Source organism: Panthera leo, chromosome B1 (assembly GCF_018350215.1).
Source record: "Panthera leo isolate Ple1 chromosome B1, P.leo_Ple1_pat1.1, whole genome shotgun sequence".
In the NCBI taxonomy this organism is placed as follows: Eukaryota; Metazoa; Chordata; class Mammalia; order Carnivora; family Felidae; genus Panthera; species Panthera leo.
Genome location: NC_056682.1, coordinates 122,151,000 through 122,168,389, shown reverse-complemented (window position 1 = coordinate 122,168,389; position 17,390 = coordinate 122,151,000). Strand labels below are relative to the sequence as shown.

General features: G+C 37.2%; 1 protein-coding gene across 1 annotated transcript; it reads right to left on the bottom strand.

Annotated features, from left to right (window-relative positions):
* Positions 1-423: 423 nt before the first annotated feature.
* LOC122217063 (alcohol dehydrogenase 1-like) lies at positions 424-11,965 on the bottom strand. The gene is given in 10 exon segments (XM_042933963.1): positions 424-448; positions 1,717-1,855; positions 2,658-2,793; positions 3,897-4,157; positions 4,335-4,554; positions 4,697-4,784; positions 6,238-6,376; positions 9,254-9,338; positions 9,340-9,350; positions 11,930-11,965. Coding segments are annotated over 10 exon segments (1,140 nt in total).
* Positions 11,966-17,390: the final 5,425 nt, after the last annotated feature.

The window sequence follows — 17,390 nt, the reverse complement described above, 5'->3', positions numbered from 1 at the left end:
TTATGATACCCCAGCATGTTGAGGAAGAAGCAAAATCATGCAAACCCTGGTGTGGCATGAAAGATACAGAGAAATCTGTGTATTATGGAGGTACTCTGAGAATGGCAACAAGGGATAAGTCAGTGACACCTTTCATGGACTGGTGACAGAGATCAATTGGGTTGATGGACATATCAACAATGTCATCACTAAATCCCATCATTTCTCTTTTTAAAGTCACAGAATGAATTATGTAATATCTGTTCTCTGAGCAGTTATTTTATTACAGCTACGTTCAAGATGCACATATTTCATTTTTCACAATTACACTGCATTTCCATCTCTGGTATGCCTCTTTCCACTGTACTGGAATGATCAGAGAGGTGATACAGGAAAAGAATGATATCCCCAAGGATGCCCTTTCACCTTTTATCATCTGGGATCTCAGAACAGCAGAATACAGCGGATGCTGAAACATAAAAGTGTAATAGTAAAGTGATTGAATTGCTTAAGAAACAGTGATTTCAGCAAAGCAATTATGCACTGTATTATGTGACGTTGCATTGCCTACCTTTTCCTTCGTACCCCCTCCCAATTCCACCTTCATCCTAGTTCACCTATATGAAATATCACTTGATCATCTGATTGGGATCATTGTTAATATCACCACTTGGATATGGTGAAAGCAGGATCAACATCAGTATCCAACATCAGAAAGGAAGGCCTCAGCTTTGAGGACTGTTTCTCAGGCTGTGTGATCACAAAGACATCCAAACCCTCTGCTATGGCTTCTGATCAGCTTTTGTCAGCCCCGGAATCTAGCACTGTGTCTTCTTAGGAAAAAATAATAATTTTTTGGGGGGGGTGTTCCTTTTACAGCATGTATACTGTCTGCTAGATCCCCTCTCTGCATTCTCCATAATCTGTTCATAAAATTTCAGATGAGGTTTCTTGATTCTTTATTTCTGATTCAGATTGGCTGACATGCTAGGTCAAAACCAAGAAGGTGGTAAAGCAGGATAAAACTTAAAGACCTAGATTAAAAAAATTTTTTTTAAATCACTTACCAATCAGAGAATGTAGGTAGAATTGGGGGAGAGAATTTGAAAGGGAGATGTGCTTAGAATCAGAATGAGAATATCAAAGCATTCATCACAGGAGTAATTCCTCATTTACTTATTGTTGCTTATTCTCTACTGGTGTCTCTAGCACTTAGGACAGTCCTGGCAAACACTGCACCATCACAAAATAAACATTGAATGAATAAATGAACACACTGAGTGAACACTCCATCCCGAAGGTTTGCTAGCTGAAACAGAGTGACCATTTGTCAGAAATGATGCAGAAGGATTTGTGCCCTAGGTGGAATCTAAACCTCTGCCTCTAAGATTCCTTGCAAAATTGTATGACTTCAGTAATGTCAACTCATTCATTCTAGATCATTTCTCTAACCAGAAAAGTAATACATAATTGGCCAATGTAGTGTCAAGTGCTTCTTAGTATTATATGGAATCCTTGAACATTTTTAAAAAATAAGCTGATGTGGAACTTTCCCAAAGAGGGGCTTATAGGTAAAACTTTTTCTAATCCTGGTAATAGTAGGAAATAAGGTAGAGAGTGTGAAAGATATTGAAGATCCAAGTGGCCATCTCTTTCTCACAAAACCACTTGGAAATGTTTGAAGAGTCATTTGTCTGTGAATTCAGGGTAGTGGAGATCATCAAATAAAGCACTCACGTTTTTCCAGCATGGTACAACTCGAAAGCTTTGTGGAGTTGGTCAAAAGGCAACTGATGGGTTATTAAGGGATCTATATTAATTTTATTTTGCAGGTAATCAGTCACTAGTTGGGGAATACAGTCTCTGGTTTTATAATCTGCAAAACAAAAAAAAAAAGGCTATTGTGATAAGATTTGAGAAATGCCAAACCAACCAAAAGGAAACAAGTGTAAACTTGTGATGGAGATTTTCTTCTGAAAATCTGACATTGAACATGAAAGATAAATCATTTATACATCAGAAGCTATTGACTGCTGTTACTAAGTGTGGCTGCTACAGACAGTTCTGTTACCTAGAATTCCTTTAGAGAAAAATTGGGTCAGTATTCACATGTTACTGGGTTGAAAAATGGTCTTTTTAAACTAGCAGTTTATAGCCCACCTCCTGGGCTTACCTTTACCCAAAATTTCCTCTTTTGTGTATTCATACACACATAGAGATGGCATTGGGAACTACGTGCAGATGGGAATGTTAATTGACTGAAGCTGTTGGTCAATAATGCTCAGAAATAAGGGCTCCTCTGGGAGGATAAAAGCTGGTATCAAAACTCCAGGTTGGTGCATATAATTATCCAAAAGATTTGCTGCTAAAGTAGCAGAATAAACTTTGAACTCACCAGCATTTGGAACTGAAGTTGACTGAATTGTTTGAAACACTGGCAAAACCCAAAAACTATTTTGTAGGAGATAAAATTTGTATTTGAACTTAAAAAAACCTATTTAATTAAATTAACTGAAGTTGATTTGCAAAGCTCTCCGACTTATTGGAGAAGTCTTTGAAGACCTCTATCATTATAGCTCTGTTTCCCCAAGAGGAGGAATTTTGAATTGTATGTTTCTACAAAGTCAAAAGGGATTTCATGAGAGCAACCAACTAGTCCCTTCTGTTTGTTGACCTACCTCCTAAACACACACCCTTCAGTGTCCGTCCAGAGATAATATCTGGTGCATTCAGGGAAAGCTGTGAATTTGATGAAGCCACCCCAACCATCAGACAGACACCATAGCTCCGGTGGCAGGAATCCCAAGCAGCAATCTGATAACAACAATAATGACCGTAAGTGCCTTCCCACACAAGTAACAACTACCACCAGAGGTTGAGGGATTGTGTTCCTAGATCTCGAACCTCTTCCTGGCCAGATGCTATCTCAACCTCACCTTCAACACTGCTAGTGATGGGATTTCTTTACAGAACCAGTAGAGTTTAGTGGGAAAGACTGTGCTAGCTGTGTGACCTTAGGTAAGTTACTTAACTTCCATATGCCTCAGTTTCTTCATTTGTAAAAGGAAGACTAATACTGCTTACTTCATAGAATTGTTATGAAGATTAAATAATTTACCATTCTTAAGACATTTAGAACACTATCTGATATATAGTGAAGACCATATATTTATTAAATAAAATTACTCACTGCCTTTGCCAGAACTTCTCACTTGCCATGGTTCTCTAACTCATTTCTATTAAAATAAAACATATACATATATGGGTGTGTGAAGCTTTATTTATTTATTTTTAATTCAGTTTTGCAGGGATGTACAGTGTACTTTTTCATATCTTATATATTTGTTTTACTTCCTTTTCTGGCTCATTGTCCTATTGTCTTCCTCCTTTTCTCCATTTTGCCTTATTTTCTCTTTTACCTATGTTACTACCTTTACTTCCTTTATTTGTCTATCAAGTATGTTAGGTACACGATAAAACATATTAAATGTCTATATATTCTCTCTTCTGAACTGTAAGATCCAAGAGTGTAGTGCCTATTTTGTCCACCCTTATATCCCTAGGACTTCTGATACAGGACCCATAATTATCTTGTGAGTTAAATAATGTTTATACTTAAATATAAGAGTATATCTGAAGACCTAGGAATAAAGAAAAGGGAATACTGGTATTATGGCCTTTTGAATGTTTAAATTTTGTGTATTATAATGACATATCTTTAAGTATATATTACTTTTATTTTTAAAATAGATATTTTAGAGTGAATTTATTTTCCATTTTTACATTTGGGGTCCACAGGTCCAAAATGTATGTTCGGGAGAGTTTATACCCATCTATGTGAGGATATTTAGCATGTATTTCTCACTCCCGCCCCACCCTCTTTAAGCATCTATGCACTGTGCCCTAAGCCCACCTACCATCGTATCACTGAGTCCAATGGCTTCAAAGGCAAAGTCAACACCAACTCTTGTCATTTCCATGACCACCTGCTGGACAGGTTTCTTGAGGTTTCGAGGGTTGAGACAATCAGTGACCCCTAATGCTCTTGCCCGGGGAAACTTCTCCTCATTGATGTCAACCCCAATGATCCTAGAAGCACCAGATGCTTTACAGCCCATGACAATGGCTGAACCAACTCCACCAAGTCCAAAGACCACGCACGTGGAACCGCGAGTGACCTACAAATTCACAAAGCATGTTTGTATTAGAAATCAACCCTGGACACATAGGTAATTAGAAAAGCAAACAAACAAAAACAACCATTGGAACCTTTGGAACTGTATACAACTATTGAACATTTTGATGTTTTCCAGGCAAATCACTATGACACTCATTAACACGGGTAACTTCCTCACCTTGGCCGATTTTACAGCAGCTCCATAACCTGTAGACACCTCGCAGCTTATGATACTAACTTTATCCATAGGAGCAGCAGCATCAATTTTTGCCACTGCAATCTCAGGTACAACCGTATATTCAGTGAATGTGCTTGCACGGAAAGAGTGATAAATCTTTTTTCCTTTGCAGGTAAATCTGCTGGTCTTGTCCAGCATTAATCCAGAAGAAGGTAGAACACTGTTCCGCGGTGACAGACACAGTTACAGGTGGCGGCACCGACACGTGGAATTATAAAGACAGAAGAGAGCACATTTAGTTACAGGTCAGTGCTTATACAATATCAGCAATTTAATAATAGAGTAAGGGGTAAATTACTAACTCTTGCTTCTCACAGAAGTTTCCCTTGGGATGCAAACAGGAACTGCATTCTCTACACTGTGGTATAGCGAGTGTGAGGACTTTATCTCCTATATATAGAGAAATAATAATATGAGTATTAGTTTAAAATATTACTGGGTCAAAAATACAATAGTATGTTTATAAAAATTTCATTGGATGGCTTGAAAACTTGCTGTGGGCAGATTATGGTAGCCAGCATAACATTGCCCATTGCTGTTTTATTTTTAAGTTTTCATTTAAATTCCAGTTAGTTAACATGTGGTGTAACATTAGTTTCTCTTGTAAGTTTAGATAAGGCACATCTTAACTTCACTGGCCTTTTAAAAATTCCAAAGGTAGTGGATCTCAAATTCAGGAGAACTTTTGCTCTCTTGTCCTTTCTCCTCCAACACTTTCTCCTCCAACCCCTCATTGTTTTACACAAAACTTTCACTGCAATTTTTTTTTTTTTTTTAAGCTAAAGAGGAGTTAGAGCATATATCTCTTCTGTTTGCATTATGTTCTTGGAGATAGACCGTGCCTTTTTACTTTTGTCGCCTTTCTGTGCCTAGTGTCAGATTCAATGTAGGTATCTCATAATTGTTTGCCAAATGAATTCCCTGGTAAGAGCTTCACAAATATCCTGACCATGCCCTTTATTAAGTCTCTTTGTGTGCCTGGTTCCAAGTTGTGAGGTTCTATAGTATCTTAATCTGTGTGATTGCTCTTCTTCACTCTAATCATTTCAGACAGGCTAAGAATAGCTATGTCCAGATCTTTTTTGGTAGTCTGGGGAAGAACATATACTTGCTTTCTTTGATTCTTTGAAATATCATCATCATCCTGTCAATGAAAATTCAAGTTTGATATTCCAGTTGATTAGAACATTCATCTGTCAAACATTCTAATGCATTCTAACCATGGGACAGGCACTGTGGTAAACATGTGGGGGATACAGTATGTAAGGAGCAGTCTCAATAGTTTTCAGTCTATTTAGAAGTACACCTATCTCAACTCTCATTTAGTTATGGATATATTCTTGGCTCAGCTACTGCCCCTCTGAATTGCTAGAGAAAACAGCAGAGAAACCATGTGACTCTTGGAATGACTGAATACATTTAATATAATGATATGTGATTAGTTAGAAGAGTCTAGAGGTAAACCAGTTTTTTTTCTTCTGTAAGTGTGTGAATGCATTTTATTTGTTTGTTTGTTTATTTATTTATTAAAAAATTTCTTTTAATGTTTTTTATTTATTTTTGAAGGAGAGACAGACAGAGCATGAGCAGGGGAGGAACAGAGAGAGAGGGAGACATAGAATTTGAGACAATCAGTGACCCCTAACGCTCTGAGCTGTCAGCACAGAGCCAGATGCGGGGCTTGAACTCAACGAACTGTGAGATCATGATCTGAGCTGAAGTCGGACGTTTAACCGACTGAGCCACCCAGGCACCCCAGTGAATGCATTTTAAGTTCCTTCTCTGTGCAGGGGAGCTCTTTGGGAGGCTGTTTGTGGGAAGGTGTCATTACCCCACTTCCTACCTGGTTTCACTGAGCTCACTCCTTCGCCAATACTCTCTACAATCCCAGCTCCTTCATGGCCTGGGATGAAAGGAAAGTTTACGGAGAGTAATCCTTTTACTGCATGATCATCAGTACCACAGATCCCTGTAGATATCATCTGCATAAGAATTAAATAGCCAAGATTAAGTTGGTTTGGAATTTTCCTTTATCTTTTTCTTTTAATCTGAGACTGATTATTAAAAAAATTTCTTTACTTGAACTGTGTCATTTGATCCCTATTACAATGCTCAGAGGAATACAGGGTGGATTGTATCATTCCCAATTTAAATTTTTTTTTTTTCCAACATTTTTTATTTATTTTTGGGACAGAGAGAGACAGAGCATGAACGGGGGAGGGGCAGAGAGAGGGAGACACAGAATCGGAAACAGGCTCCAGGCTCCGAGCCATCAGCCCAGAGCCTGACGCGGGGCTCGAACTCACGGACCGCGAGATCGTGACCTGGCTGAAGTCGGACGCTTAACCGACTGCGCCACCCAGGCGCCCCGTATCATTCCCAATTTAGAGGTGAGGAAAGGGAGATTCAGAGACTTAGAATGACTTGTCCAAAGTTACGTGGCACATGTTAAGACCTGGAAATAAACTTAGATTTTTTTGAAATCTACTTTGTACATTTATGTCATCAAATAGTTTTGAAATATGATGGACAATCACATACAATGAAGGACTTTTTGCCACATTATCAATAACACCATGATTGAGAAACAAAGAATTTTAGGCCCATACCGTTGAATGTTTTTCCAATGCTCTAGGAAAATCTGTTTTTAACATTTCAAATTTATACATTGAGAGCATTCTTTAAATTAATAATGTAACAATGAATTTAAGTTAAAATTAACCATTGCAAAATTTAGTTGACGTTGTGAAGTTTTAAAACTTTCTTAGTTAATGGCCTGAGTTTTCTTATCTGTCAATAGACCTGACCCAATGACATTGGTCATAAAAATGAAACATTTCATGTACCGTAGCCCCTAAGTTACTGCTGTGCCTGGGTTGCAGCCAGAAAAGCCTATGCCTGAGCATATTGACTAGTTCTCCAGTGTGTGTAGTGAGAGTGGCAGCATTTACAGCTGGAACACTGGGAACAACTGTGGTATATGATCCTGGCAAATGAAGGATCCTGGTGAAGAGAAAGTGCTCATGAGAAATATGCTGTGGTTTTGGTTCCCACAGTGCTAAAATGGCTTCAAGATGCTGTCAAAGGCTAGAAGTGTTGTTTTAGGTATGCAGCAGCCTGGAATCTCCTTATTACTTTGGTTCTACATATCAAATAAGAGTATGCAGTTATTTTGGGGAAGTTTCCCATGGCATAAACTGGAGGTGGAATTGACTGTTCTTATGAACAGACCCTGTCCTTAACCTTGATTTGTTCAGGGTTCAGTGTGATGCTGAGTTTCTTGCTATGCAACTTCTACCTTGGTAGCCTATTGTGGATTTATTATTTAGGGGGTAGCCTTTGTAGTTAAGGAGCCTATCAATGTAAGAACAGAGAATATTGACTAATTAACTAGTAAACATTTCAGCAGATGGTGACCCAGTACACAATAAGGACTAATTAAATGCTGTTTGGATGGATGATAAATAGAAAAATACAGCTTCTGAACAGCAGTCAGTTACCAAACTTCTTTCTTTGTGTACATTCTTATCAATTATCATTTTGTTCTTTACCATGTCTCATTGGTGAAATAAAATCTTGAGTGTAACACTAGACATGGACTTGATAATTTATTCAGTGTTCCCAAATTCTCCTGTTTTGTCTTTCACTGCCTGTCTGTCTTTTTATACTTCCCTCCATCACCTTTTCCTTTTGGCATCTTTCCAATTCCCTTCATTCCTAGTCTCTGTTACTCCTGTAGCCATCCTCCTACACCTTTGACTTTGATTAGATATAGTATGACTAGATGCATATGGCCTCCAGTATTTGTCTTATTTATTAAGTCAAGTGTTCAATTTCCTGATCTCAAATTAGAAGATAGGTGGATATTAATGTTTAATTAGGAGTAATAATACTCCTAATCTTGGGTATTTAATGGTTTTATAAAATTTGGGATGTATTAATCAAAAGTTTGATTTGAGAGTGGCAAGAAGCCGTTGACAGGTCATTGTTTTCCCATCTCTGGTCCAAGCTCTGTTCAATAATTGTTAACTCTTCCAAGTCACTTTGAAGACTATCATGGAGTCCTAGCTGCTCATTCCTAGAAATTGAAATTTACCACACAGTGAACTTTTTTTTTTTTAATTTTATTTATTTATTTATTTTTTTTAAAAAATTTTTTTTCAACGTTTTTTATTTATTTTTGGGACAGAGAGAGGCAGAGCATGAACGGGGGAGGGGCAGAGAGAGAGGGAGACACAGAATCGGAAGCAGGCTCCAGGCTCTGAGCCATCAGCCCAGAGCCTGACGCGGGGCTCGAACTCACGGACCGCGAGATCGTGACCTGGCTGAAGTCGGACGCTTAACCGACTGCGCCACCCAGGCGCCCCCACAGTGAACTTTTTCAGACATTTTCTGAGGTTATCATGTGTGAGCTCCAAACAATAGAGACGGAACATTAGTCTGTTAGTCATTGCATATTCATTTGTTGATATCAATTTTGCATCATTGAAGTAGGGGGAAATGCAGTTCTTGTCGCCTTTCCCTCAATGAAAAGAAGTTAGTACTTAAAACACCTTCTAGGTCACATTGTGAAGTATATAGACCTATGATGTTATATAATTTAAGTAAAAATTTCAATACTTAAAAAGTAATTATGGTAGATGAGTAAATTACCAGTATTTTACAAATATTAAGAATATATTAAACATTCATTACCTCTATTCATTTATCTTAGTTTAAAAAATTCATTTTACTAACAGAAGTGGACAGACCCCAAATGCAAATGTTATATGTATTACATATAAAATATGTTTCATTTCATGAAACAGGATTTCCTTACATTTACCTACAAAGGTAAAAGTTAAAAGACTTAAATTTACCTTAATACGAACTTCCCGAGCCTTTGGTGGATCGACTTGTACTTCCTCAATTGCAAGAGTAGAACCTGTTTTCCACGCAATGGCTGCATGTGATTGTCTGTTGACACCAGGACAACAAAATTTTTGTGAAAAAAATTAATTTTTATTCTGATCATACAAACGACACTTATTTGTTATAATTAGTAAAGTACAAAAATCATAAATAAAAGATCACTGCAATTTTAGATGCAACCTACTGAAATTTTAGCATATTTCCTTCTAGTCTCTTAAAACAATTTTGATACAGTAGAGATCATGTCTACAGTTTTGTATTCTGCTTTTTTGCTAGTAACAGCCACCATGTAATGACCATTTGTCATTTACTTGTAAGTAGGCATTTTCTCATCACTTCAAATGCTTTGTAATCAGAATTTTAACTATTTTTTTTAGTAATCACTACACCCAGCGTGAGACTGAAACCCATGACCCCAAGATCAAAAGTCATGTGCTTTTCTGACTGAGCCACCCAGGCACCCCTGTAATCAGAATTTTAAATGGCTACTTTTGGGGCACCCAGGTGGCTCAGTTGGTTAAGTGTCTGACTCTTGATTTCAGGTCAGGTCTTGATCTCACAGTTCATGGGTTTGAGCCCCACGTGGGGCTCTGGGCTGACAGGGCAGAGTCTGCTTGGGATTCTCTCTCTCTCCCTCTCTCTACACCTCCCCTGCTCGTTTGTTCTCTCTCTCAAAATAAAGAAATAAACATTAAAAATAAATAAATAAATGGCTACTTTGTATTTCATCATTTGAATGTGCCAGTTTGCTTAGTAACCACTTATAAATGTAATCATTTCCATTGTTTTGACTGTTCCAAAGTCTAATGTGATAAACAGCTTTGTTCATAATTTTGACTTGCCTGGTTTCCTTAAGTAACAATTATTTTGGAAAAGATAGAGACATTGCTAAGGCTGAATTGATTTCCAAATCTCTTAGTAGAAATGTTTAATAATTTGGCACAATTCCTAGAAGTAAAAGAATATCTATATCATCATTTATCCCACCCTCATTAGCACTGACCATAGTCATTGAAACCAAAATATCTAATAGACACAAAAAATCAATCTCTTTTACTAGTATTTTTTGAATGCTAATAATATTGAATATTTTCCATGTTTATATTAGTCATATATACTTTCCTCTTTCGTGGAGTATTTGGTCATAGAGTTAATGTATGTATCTACTCGCATCTTGGTGTTTTTCTCATTAATCATTTGACCTCTTTACACATTAAAGGAATAAGTTATTGTCTGTCAGCTTGCTGTACGTGATTTTCCCTGATTGATATTTGAACCTTAATTTTTGTGCATTTACGTGTGTGTGTGCACACATACACACATTTAAAAATTTTTGTTAGAAGCTTCTTTTCCTTTGTTATTTATCCCATTTTTATGCTTTGGAAATTCTCTCTGTATAGAGACCAAATAAATATTTCTTCTCTTTCTAGATTTTTATAGTTTGACTTCTAAGTGTTTAATTCTTAAATCCAACTTAAAATCATTTTTTTGTGCGATGTGCAGTTATAGAATCTAAATGAATTGTCCTAACATGAACTCTTGATTATTTCTTTCATTTATGCTTAATTAGCCCCTTTACTATATACGTAGAAGTTCTCACATTTACAGGTTTCTCTCTGGAAGCCGTTTCTCTTGTTCCATATATCATCCTGACAGTTCTTGCAGCAGTACCGCAATGATCAAATACTTTACTTTTGATAGAGCTTAATATCTGGTGGCCTTAGTACGCTTTATGATTTTATGTATGTTCCATTTGCAATTTTTTTGTGCTAGTAATTGTAAGATATACTGAACTGACTGACTCTGTTATGTCTCCAAGAAATTTAGATAGAGGAGATAATATATGTATTATATTACAAAGAAAAGGGACAAATGCCACAAGAGAAGTTCAAATAAAATTATATAGAAAAACACTGCTTCTTTCTCAAGATGAAATAATTCTGCTTTCACCTACCAAACTCCAGTAAAAGTGTATACTTTATGAAAAACGCTTTCCTAATTTCAAAATGGTACACACTCAAGGCAAAAAACTTGGAAAGCTCAGACATGTAAAGGGGGGCGGAAAATAGCAAACCTGGCACTCAGCTATTACTGTTTGTAACATATGTTAAGTCTTTCCAATTGATATGCTATGTGTGTTTGTGTAATCATACTAAGAAAACTATTTTACAGTCTGTTCTTGCACTTTGCTTTATAAGTATTTTCCAGGTAATTTAAAATAATCACTTAGGACTTTATTGACTAATATATCAGAATTTATTTAATCAATTTCTTAGTGTTTGACATATCTTGTTTCCAGTGTTGTCCTCTTAAAAACAATGCCATGATTAACCTATTTATAAAAACAACATAATTATTTCCTTGGAATAAATTTCCGGGTCAAATGATAGACACATTTTTAAGCATTTGATACAATATTGTCAAACTATCACCCAGGAGGTTCCTAAAAAGTTAGTCTCCCATCAGTGATGCTTGAGTTTCCACAAGTGGGAAAACATTAGGTATTGTGGTTAAAAATCCTTGCTAATCTGATTGGAGGAAACGGTTTCTTAACTTGGTTTCAGTGTATACTTTTTAGATAACTAATGGAAATGATATAAATGTATTTTAAAGGTAGCACTTACTTTGCCCGAAGTGTCCATGATGAATTTTCTTTCCATGGCACCCTACAGGTCTACCCAAGAGAACTGCACTTCTTCGACTCTGCTCCTGGGCAAACTAGACAGAGTAGTTATAGTGTTTGCACACCGGAAGTTATTAAACATAATGACATAATCACACATCAGCGAAGGGAAAACCAGACAAGCAAAGTGGTTGGCAAATATGGGAAGGTGAAAGACAGAAAGGAGTGTGGAAGAATGATTAGGGAGGAAGGAGGTTGAAAACAAGAATGCTGAATGAGGAGAGCTTGAAGGGTAGGGATGCATCTGAAGACAGTGTAGGGATTATTTAAAAAAGTGAATCAAGTGAAAGAAACTAAGAGAAAGATCTACTACTAATTAGTTAACAATAAGAATTTCTGGAGTTTCAATTACATGAAAGGTACTGCCAGATCCAGACAATGAGAGTATAACACGGGTCTCGGGGAGTCAAAAAAGATGGAAGAGCACAAATAATGATCCAAACTGCTTTAAAAAGGCTGAGAAAAAGTGACAAAGATGGTAAGTGCCCAAGGCAATATGAGGTCATTGTGAATGATTAGAGAGTTTTATTTAGGTGAGACTTAGCTGCATCTGGACGAATTTATATAACAAAATAATTTATATAAAATAATTTATATAATATATAAATATATAAAATAATTTATAAAATAATGGGTAGCATATTCAAAATGGGGGTTTAAGCTTCATCAAGGTATTCATCACGTTTACATTTTAATATTTTTTTACCGCAGTGTTTCTTCACATCAGGATGCATAAGAATCAATCCTCTGTGGGAGGTTGTTAAAATTTGTAGTTCTGGGCCCTGCCCTCAATATTCTGGCTTCTGCCAGATGAGGATACCAAGGCAAATATTAGACCAGAAAACACCAAGGCCCCATTTATTAATTTGCAGAGTAAGAGCGTGAGTTCTTTGGTTGGCTGCTTAGGCTCCCTTGACTCACATCTCTTAGACATTATTTGTTGAGAGCTTCCTCAGAGGAGGCCAATGAAGCAGTTTCTTTGCTGAGAACATATTACTGTCATAGTTCACGGCTACTGTAAGGTGAGAGTAATTTGGGACGGGATGGATGTGGGGAAAAATTTGGGACAAGCTTCAATAATTACTAGGTCTCTAGGTTTGGAGTTTTTCTTGCAACAGAACTGTCTTAACCCCTAATTAGTTAGTTATAAGTTTCATTTGAAGGGTTTTGTATCTGCTAATGATTCAGAAATCCTCAGGGTCCTGGCTATAGAAGCACTGCTTCTATCTTACCATACAGTCTAGGGACTTGCCATTCCCCCCAAGGATATTTTGAAGCTCTTCCTATAAGACTTGGACCTTATCTGAGCTAGAGTGAAGAGACCTGGTTTCTTTGCTCTGAAACCTGGCCAGGAGAATGCTCTTGGGAGGCATTCCAGCTGACTATGATTTATATAGTCAGGTAAGATGATACAAGAATGGAGGTGCTTGGATGGGGTTGAAGGGACTTAGGTTTGTTCCTTCTTCTCTCTCCTTAAATGACCTTGCTCTACAATACCTTAGTTACCAAGCTTTTTGCAACCATGCATTAATCTTGGAACCTACACATTTTTCCTGTTCAGCAATGCTTGGATCATGTGATGCTCAATATTGTTTGAGAAGATTGACTGGAAGGAATGATCTGATATGAATGATCTTGTTCAGAAGGGCTAGTTTGGGCTTGTCTCTGCCATAGCATCTTGCTAAAGGCTAAAACATTAGAATTTTTTTCTTCCAAATTGCCTGCATTTATAGTTTTAGTGGGCATGTGATCTGAATCCTGAGATGGCAGGTGATAATTGACCATTTAATTGCTTTACTACAAAAATCTATCTTCAAATCAAGGATGGTGGAATTTTTATTGCTTCTCAGTCCCCTCTACTCAGTGAGTCCCACAGTTCAGGGATATTAATGAACCATTTTCCTTCTGGGACCCAATTTTTGTGTTAGGACTCTTTTCTTTCCAAGTTACTGAAACCCAACATGAACAAGCTTAAGGAAAAGGGAGGAAATGTTGACTTAACAGAAATCATGAAAGGAATGAATAACCAAACAAGGTCAAGGGCAGGAAAGTAGCTGGGAGCAGGAACTCTGAATCAATTCAACTGCAGTAGGATTTTCCCTCTCTCTTATGTGAGGCAATGCAGCAAAGTGGTTAAAAGCATGGATAACAGCACTAATAGACTTGCATTCAGTCTTAGTTCCATCCCGTACATACTGTGACATAAGAAAAGAAATCCAACCTCTTTGTATTTTAGTTTCCCTATTAATAAGGTGAGGGTGATTATACTAGTTCCTACCTCATAGGTTTGTTAATAAGCATTAAGATAGTTAACAAATGACAAATGGTTAGAACCATGCCAAGCACATAGCATGGCCTATATATAAGTATTATGTATTTATTACTATTATTAATTATTACCATTATATATCACACATTGTTTGCCTTTTCTTACCACTGTCTTTCTTGCTTTTGCTCTATGGTGGGAAATATAGCCACAAAAAATCCACCTAATTCTTAAATCTAACAACTGCAATAAGAGAGTTCAGATCTGTCTGTGATCTTAAGTCCAAAAATGTAAGGAAGTCTCTCCATGCTCAGTTTGGGTCAGGCGTTCACTCCTGGACCAATGAAACTACCCAAGTTGTGGGAATGTAGAAGAATTTGGCAGCTATTATCACAGCCATGTTGATGCCCCTGAGCAGCTAAAGGTGGCTGGGGAAAATCACAGGGCAGACTGGCTCCATTGTAAATTCTGGATCATCAAGATGAAATGAAGTCTCAATAGTGCTTGGCAGTACTTCATTTTCCTAGCTAACTTGCTGTCCAATTTCTTGAAATAAATGTCAGTTTTTCAACACTTGTGTCAAATATGTGACCATCTTCCCTCCGTATCTACCTCCACCCCCCTTTCCCTCAGGAGATGAGTTTACAGTACACTGAAAATTCATCCCGTTGCTCCAGGCACAACCCTTCCCGCTCTGTATCCAGTTCATTAACAAGTTCTGCCAGCTCTACCTCTGATATATTTCCCAAACTTGTTAGTGTTAAAGTCTTATTCTCTACTCTAGAATACAATTTCTGTAAGAATAGGGACCTTGAATCTCAATATTTTTCTCTACTCCAATCTGTCTGGAATGGTGCCTGGCATATAGTAGGAGCTCTGTGAATGTTGGTTAAATGAACTAAAGTGAAGTTATCAGAAAAGAACTCCCTTGGATGCCTATTATGTAATGTACGTATTATGCAGTCATGTAACTGCATCTATATTCTTCCTGTTCTTCCCTGTCACCTGTCCCTGTCACCTAATCATTGTTTCTGATTTCTTCTCTCACTGTGACTTGTCAGCTTTTTTTTTCCCCCTAGATTTTATTTTAAGTGATCTCTACAACCAATATGGGTGGAGCTCGATCTAACAACACTGAGACCAAGAGTTGTATGCTCCGCGGACTGAGTCAGCCAGGTGCCCAACTTGTCAGCTTTTTAATGTATTCATCCTTCTCCCATTAAGAAGAAAAGCAGAAACAAACTTTCTGTTTTCCCGTATCTCTTTCTAACTACCACTAGGAGTCAAGACAAATGTTTATGTGGCTTTCTGAATTGAAGGTTAAGATTTATAAGCCAAATACTATTAATTTGGGCTTCTGCTTATTGGTCTTGAGAAATTTTAATTATCCTGGATGTAATTGGGACTTTGCAATTAGACTAATTTGTGGGAGGACTTTTATATTTGAATAACTTTAATCTGACTTTATAATCTGAGTAACAGGATGCCAATATATGATTTGACTTTGTAATTTGAGTGATTTGGATTTCATAACTTCAGGAAGTTTCTACAGTAATTCAGGTAGTATCTGGCAGTGACCACAAAGACAGCAATAAACCAGAGTCCTAGTAAGAAAAAACACAATTTAAGAAAAGATGCTTTATGCTCAATATCTGTTTTTCCTCACCTCCCCGTCACTTCTTCATACACACCATCCTGTTTTATACCCCCCAACACTCCATTGAAGCATCCATATTGAATTTTATTCATGACCTCCATGCACTAAAGCCAATGGCCATTTTTCAGCAGTCATCCTGATAGTTCAGTGCTATTGATCATGCCCTCCTTGAAACTCTTTCTTTCTTTTTTTATTTTAATTTTTTTTTTAACATTTATTTATTGAGAGACAGAGACAGAGCATTAGCATGGTACGGGGAGAGAGGTGGGGGGAGACAGAGTCTGAAGCAGGCGCCAGGCTCTGAGCTGTCAGCACAGAGCCTGACACGGGGCTCAAAACTCACAAACCGCGAGATCATGACCTGAGCTGATTATGACCTGAGTCCGACGCCTAACTGACTGAGCCACCCAGGCGCCCTGAAACTCTTTCTTTCTTCAATTTCTTGGTTCAGCCCTCTTCTGTTTTTCTCCATAATATTTGGCTGTTCCTTTTCTGACTCTTTTAATAAGGTTCATCCTCCTCTTGGCCATTAATCCCACACAGGTCTGACTTTGGCGGAGCAGGCTTGCTGAGCTTGAGAATTCAGCATCCTCTGGAGCTCTGCTACCCCTGAAATAATCTAGACTTGAGTCCCAGCTATGGTCAGCTCTTCAACTTCAGGAGATCAGAACTGAAATGTTTACTGTGGAACCATTCTTTCATACTTTATCCTCTTCCTAAACCATCATCTTTAGTATTGTTGATGTTTAGGCAAGGTAGTTATGCCTCTTTATTAAAGTACTATTTTTTCTTTCTTTCTTTCTTTCTTCTTCTTCTTCTTCTTCTTCTTCTTCTTCTTCTTCTTCTTCTTCTTCTTTTTAATAAATGTTTATTTATTTTCAAAGACAGAAAGAGCACGAGTCAGGGAGGGACAAAGAGAGAAGGAGAGAGGGAATCCCAAGCAGGCTCCACGCTTAGCACGGAGCCCAAAGCAGGGCTTGATCCCACAACTGTGAGATCATGACCTGAGCTGAAATCAAGAGTCAGATGCTCAACCAACTGAGGCAGTCAGGCATCACAAAGCAATATTTTTTCTTATTATAAGTGATATATGCTCATTTTAGAAAATTTAAAAAATATACCAAATGTAAAGGAAAAAATAAAAATTCTTATAATCACATTACCTGTTAATCACTATAAATATTTTAGAACTTTTTCTGCATATATAAATGTTAATGTTTTCAAAGTTAAGATATTAGGTATGTACAATTTTGTGTATAGGTGTACACAGCTTTGTATTTTGCACTTAAAATCTAAAATTATATTATGACTGTTTCCCATGTTGTTAAATGTTCTTCTAAAAACAGAGCTTTTAGTGGCTTTATTGTATTTCCTTCATAATTGTATTCCCTCTACAATTTAAATACACCCTTTTCATTGTACTTTTAGGGCATTTCTAATTTTTGATATAATGAATAACAAACGAACATTCTTATACTA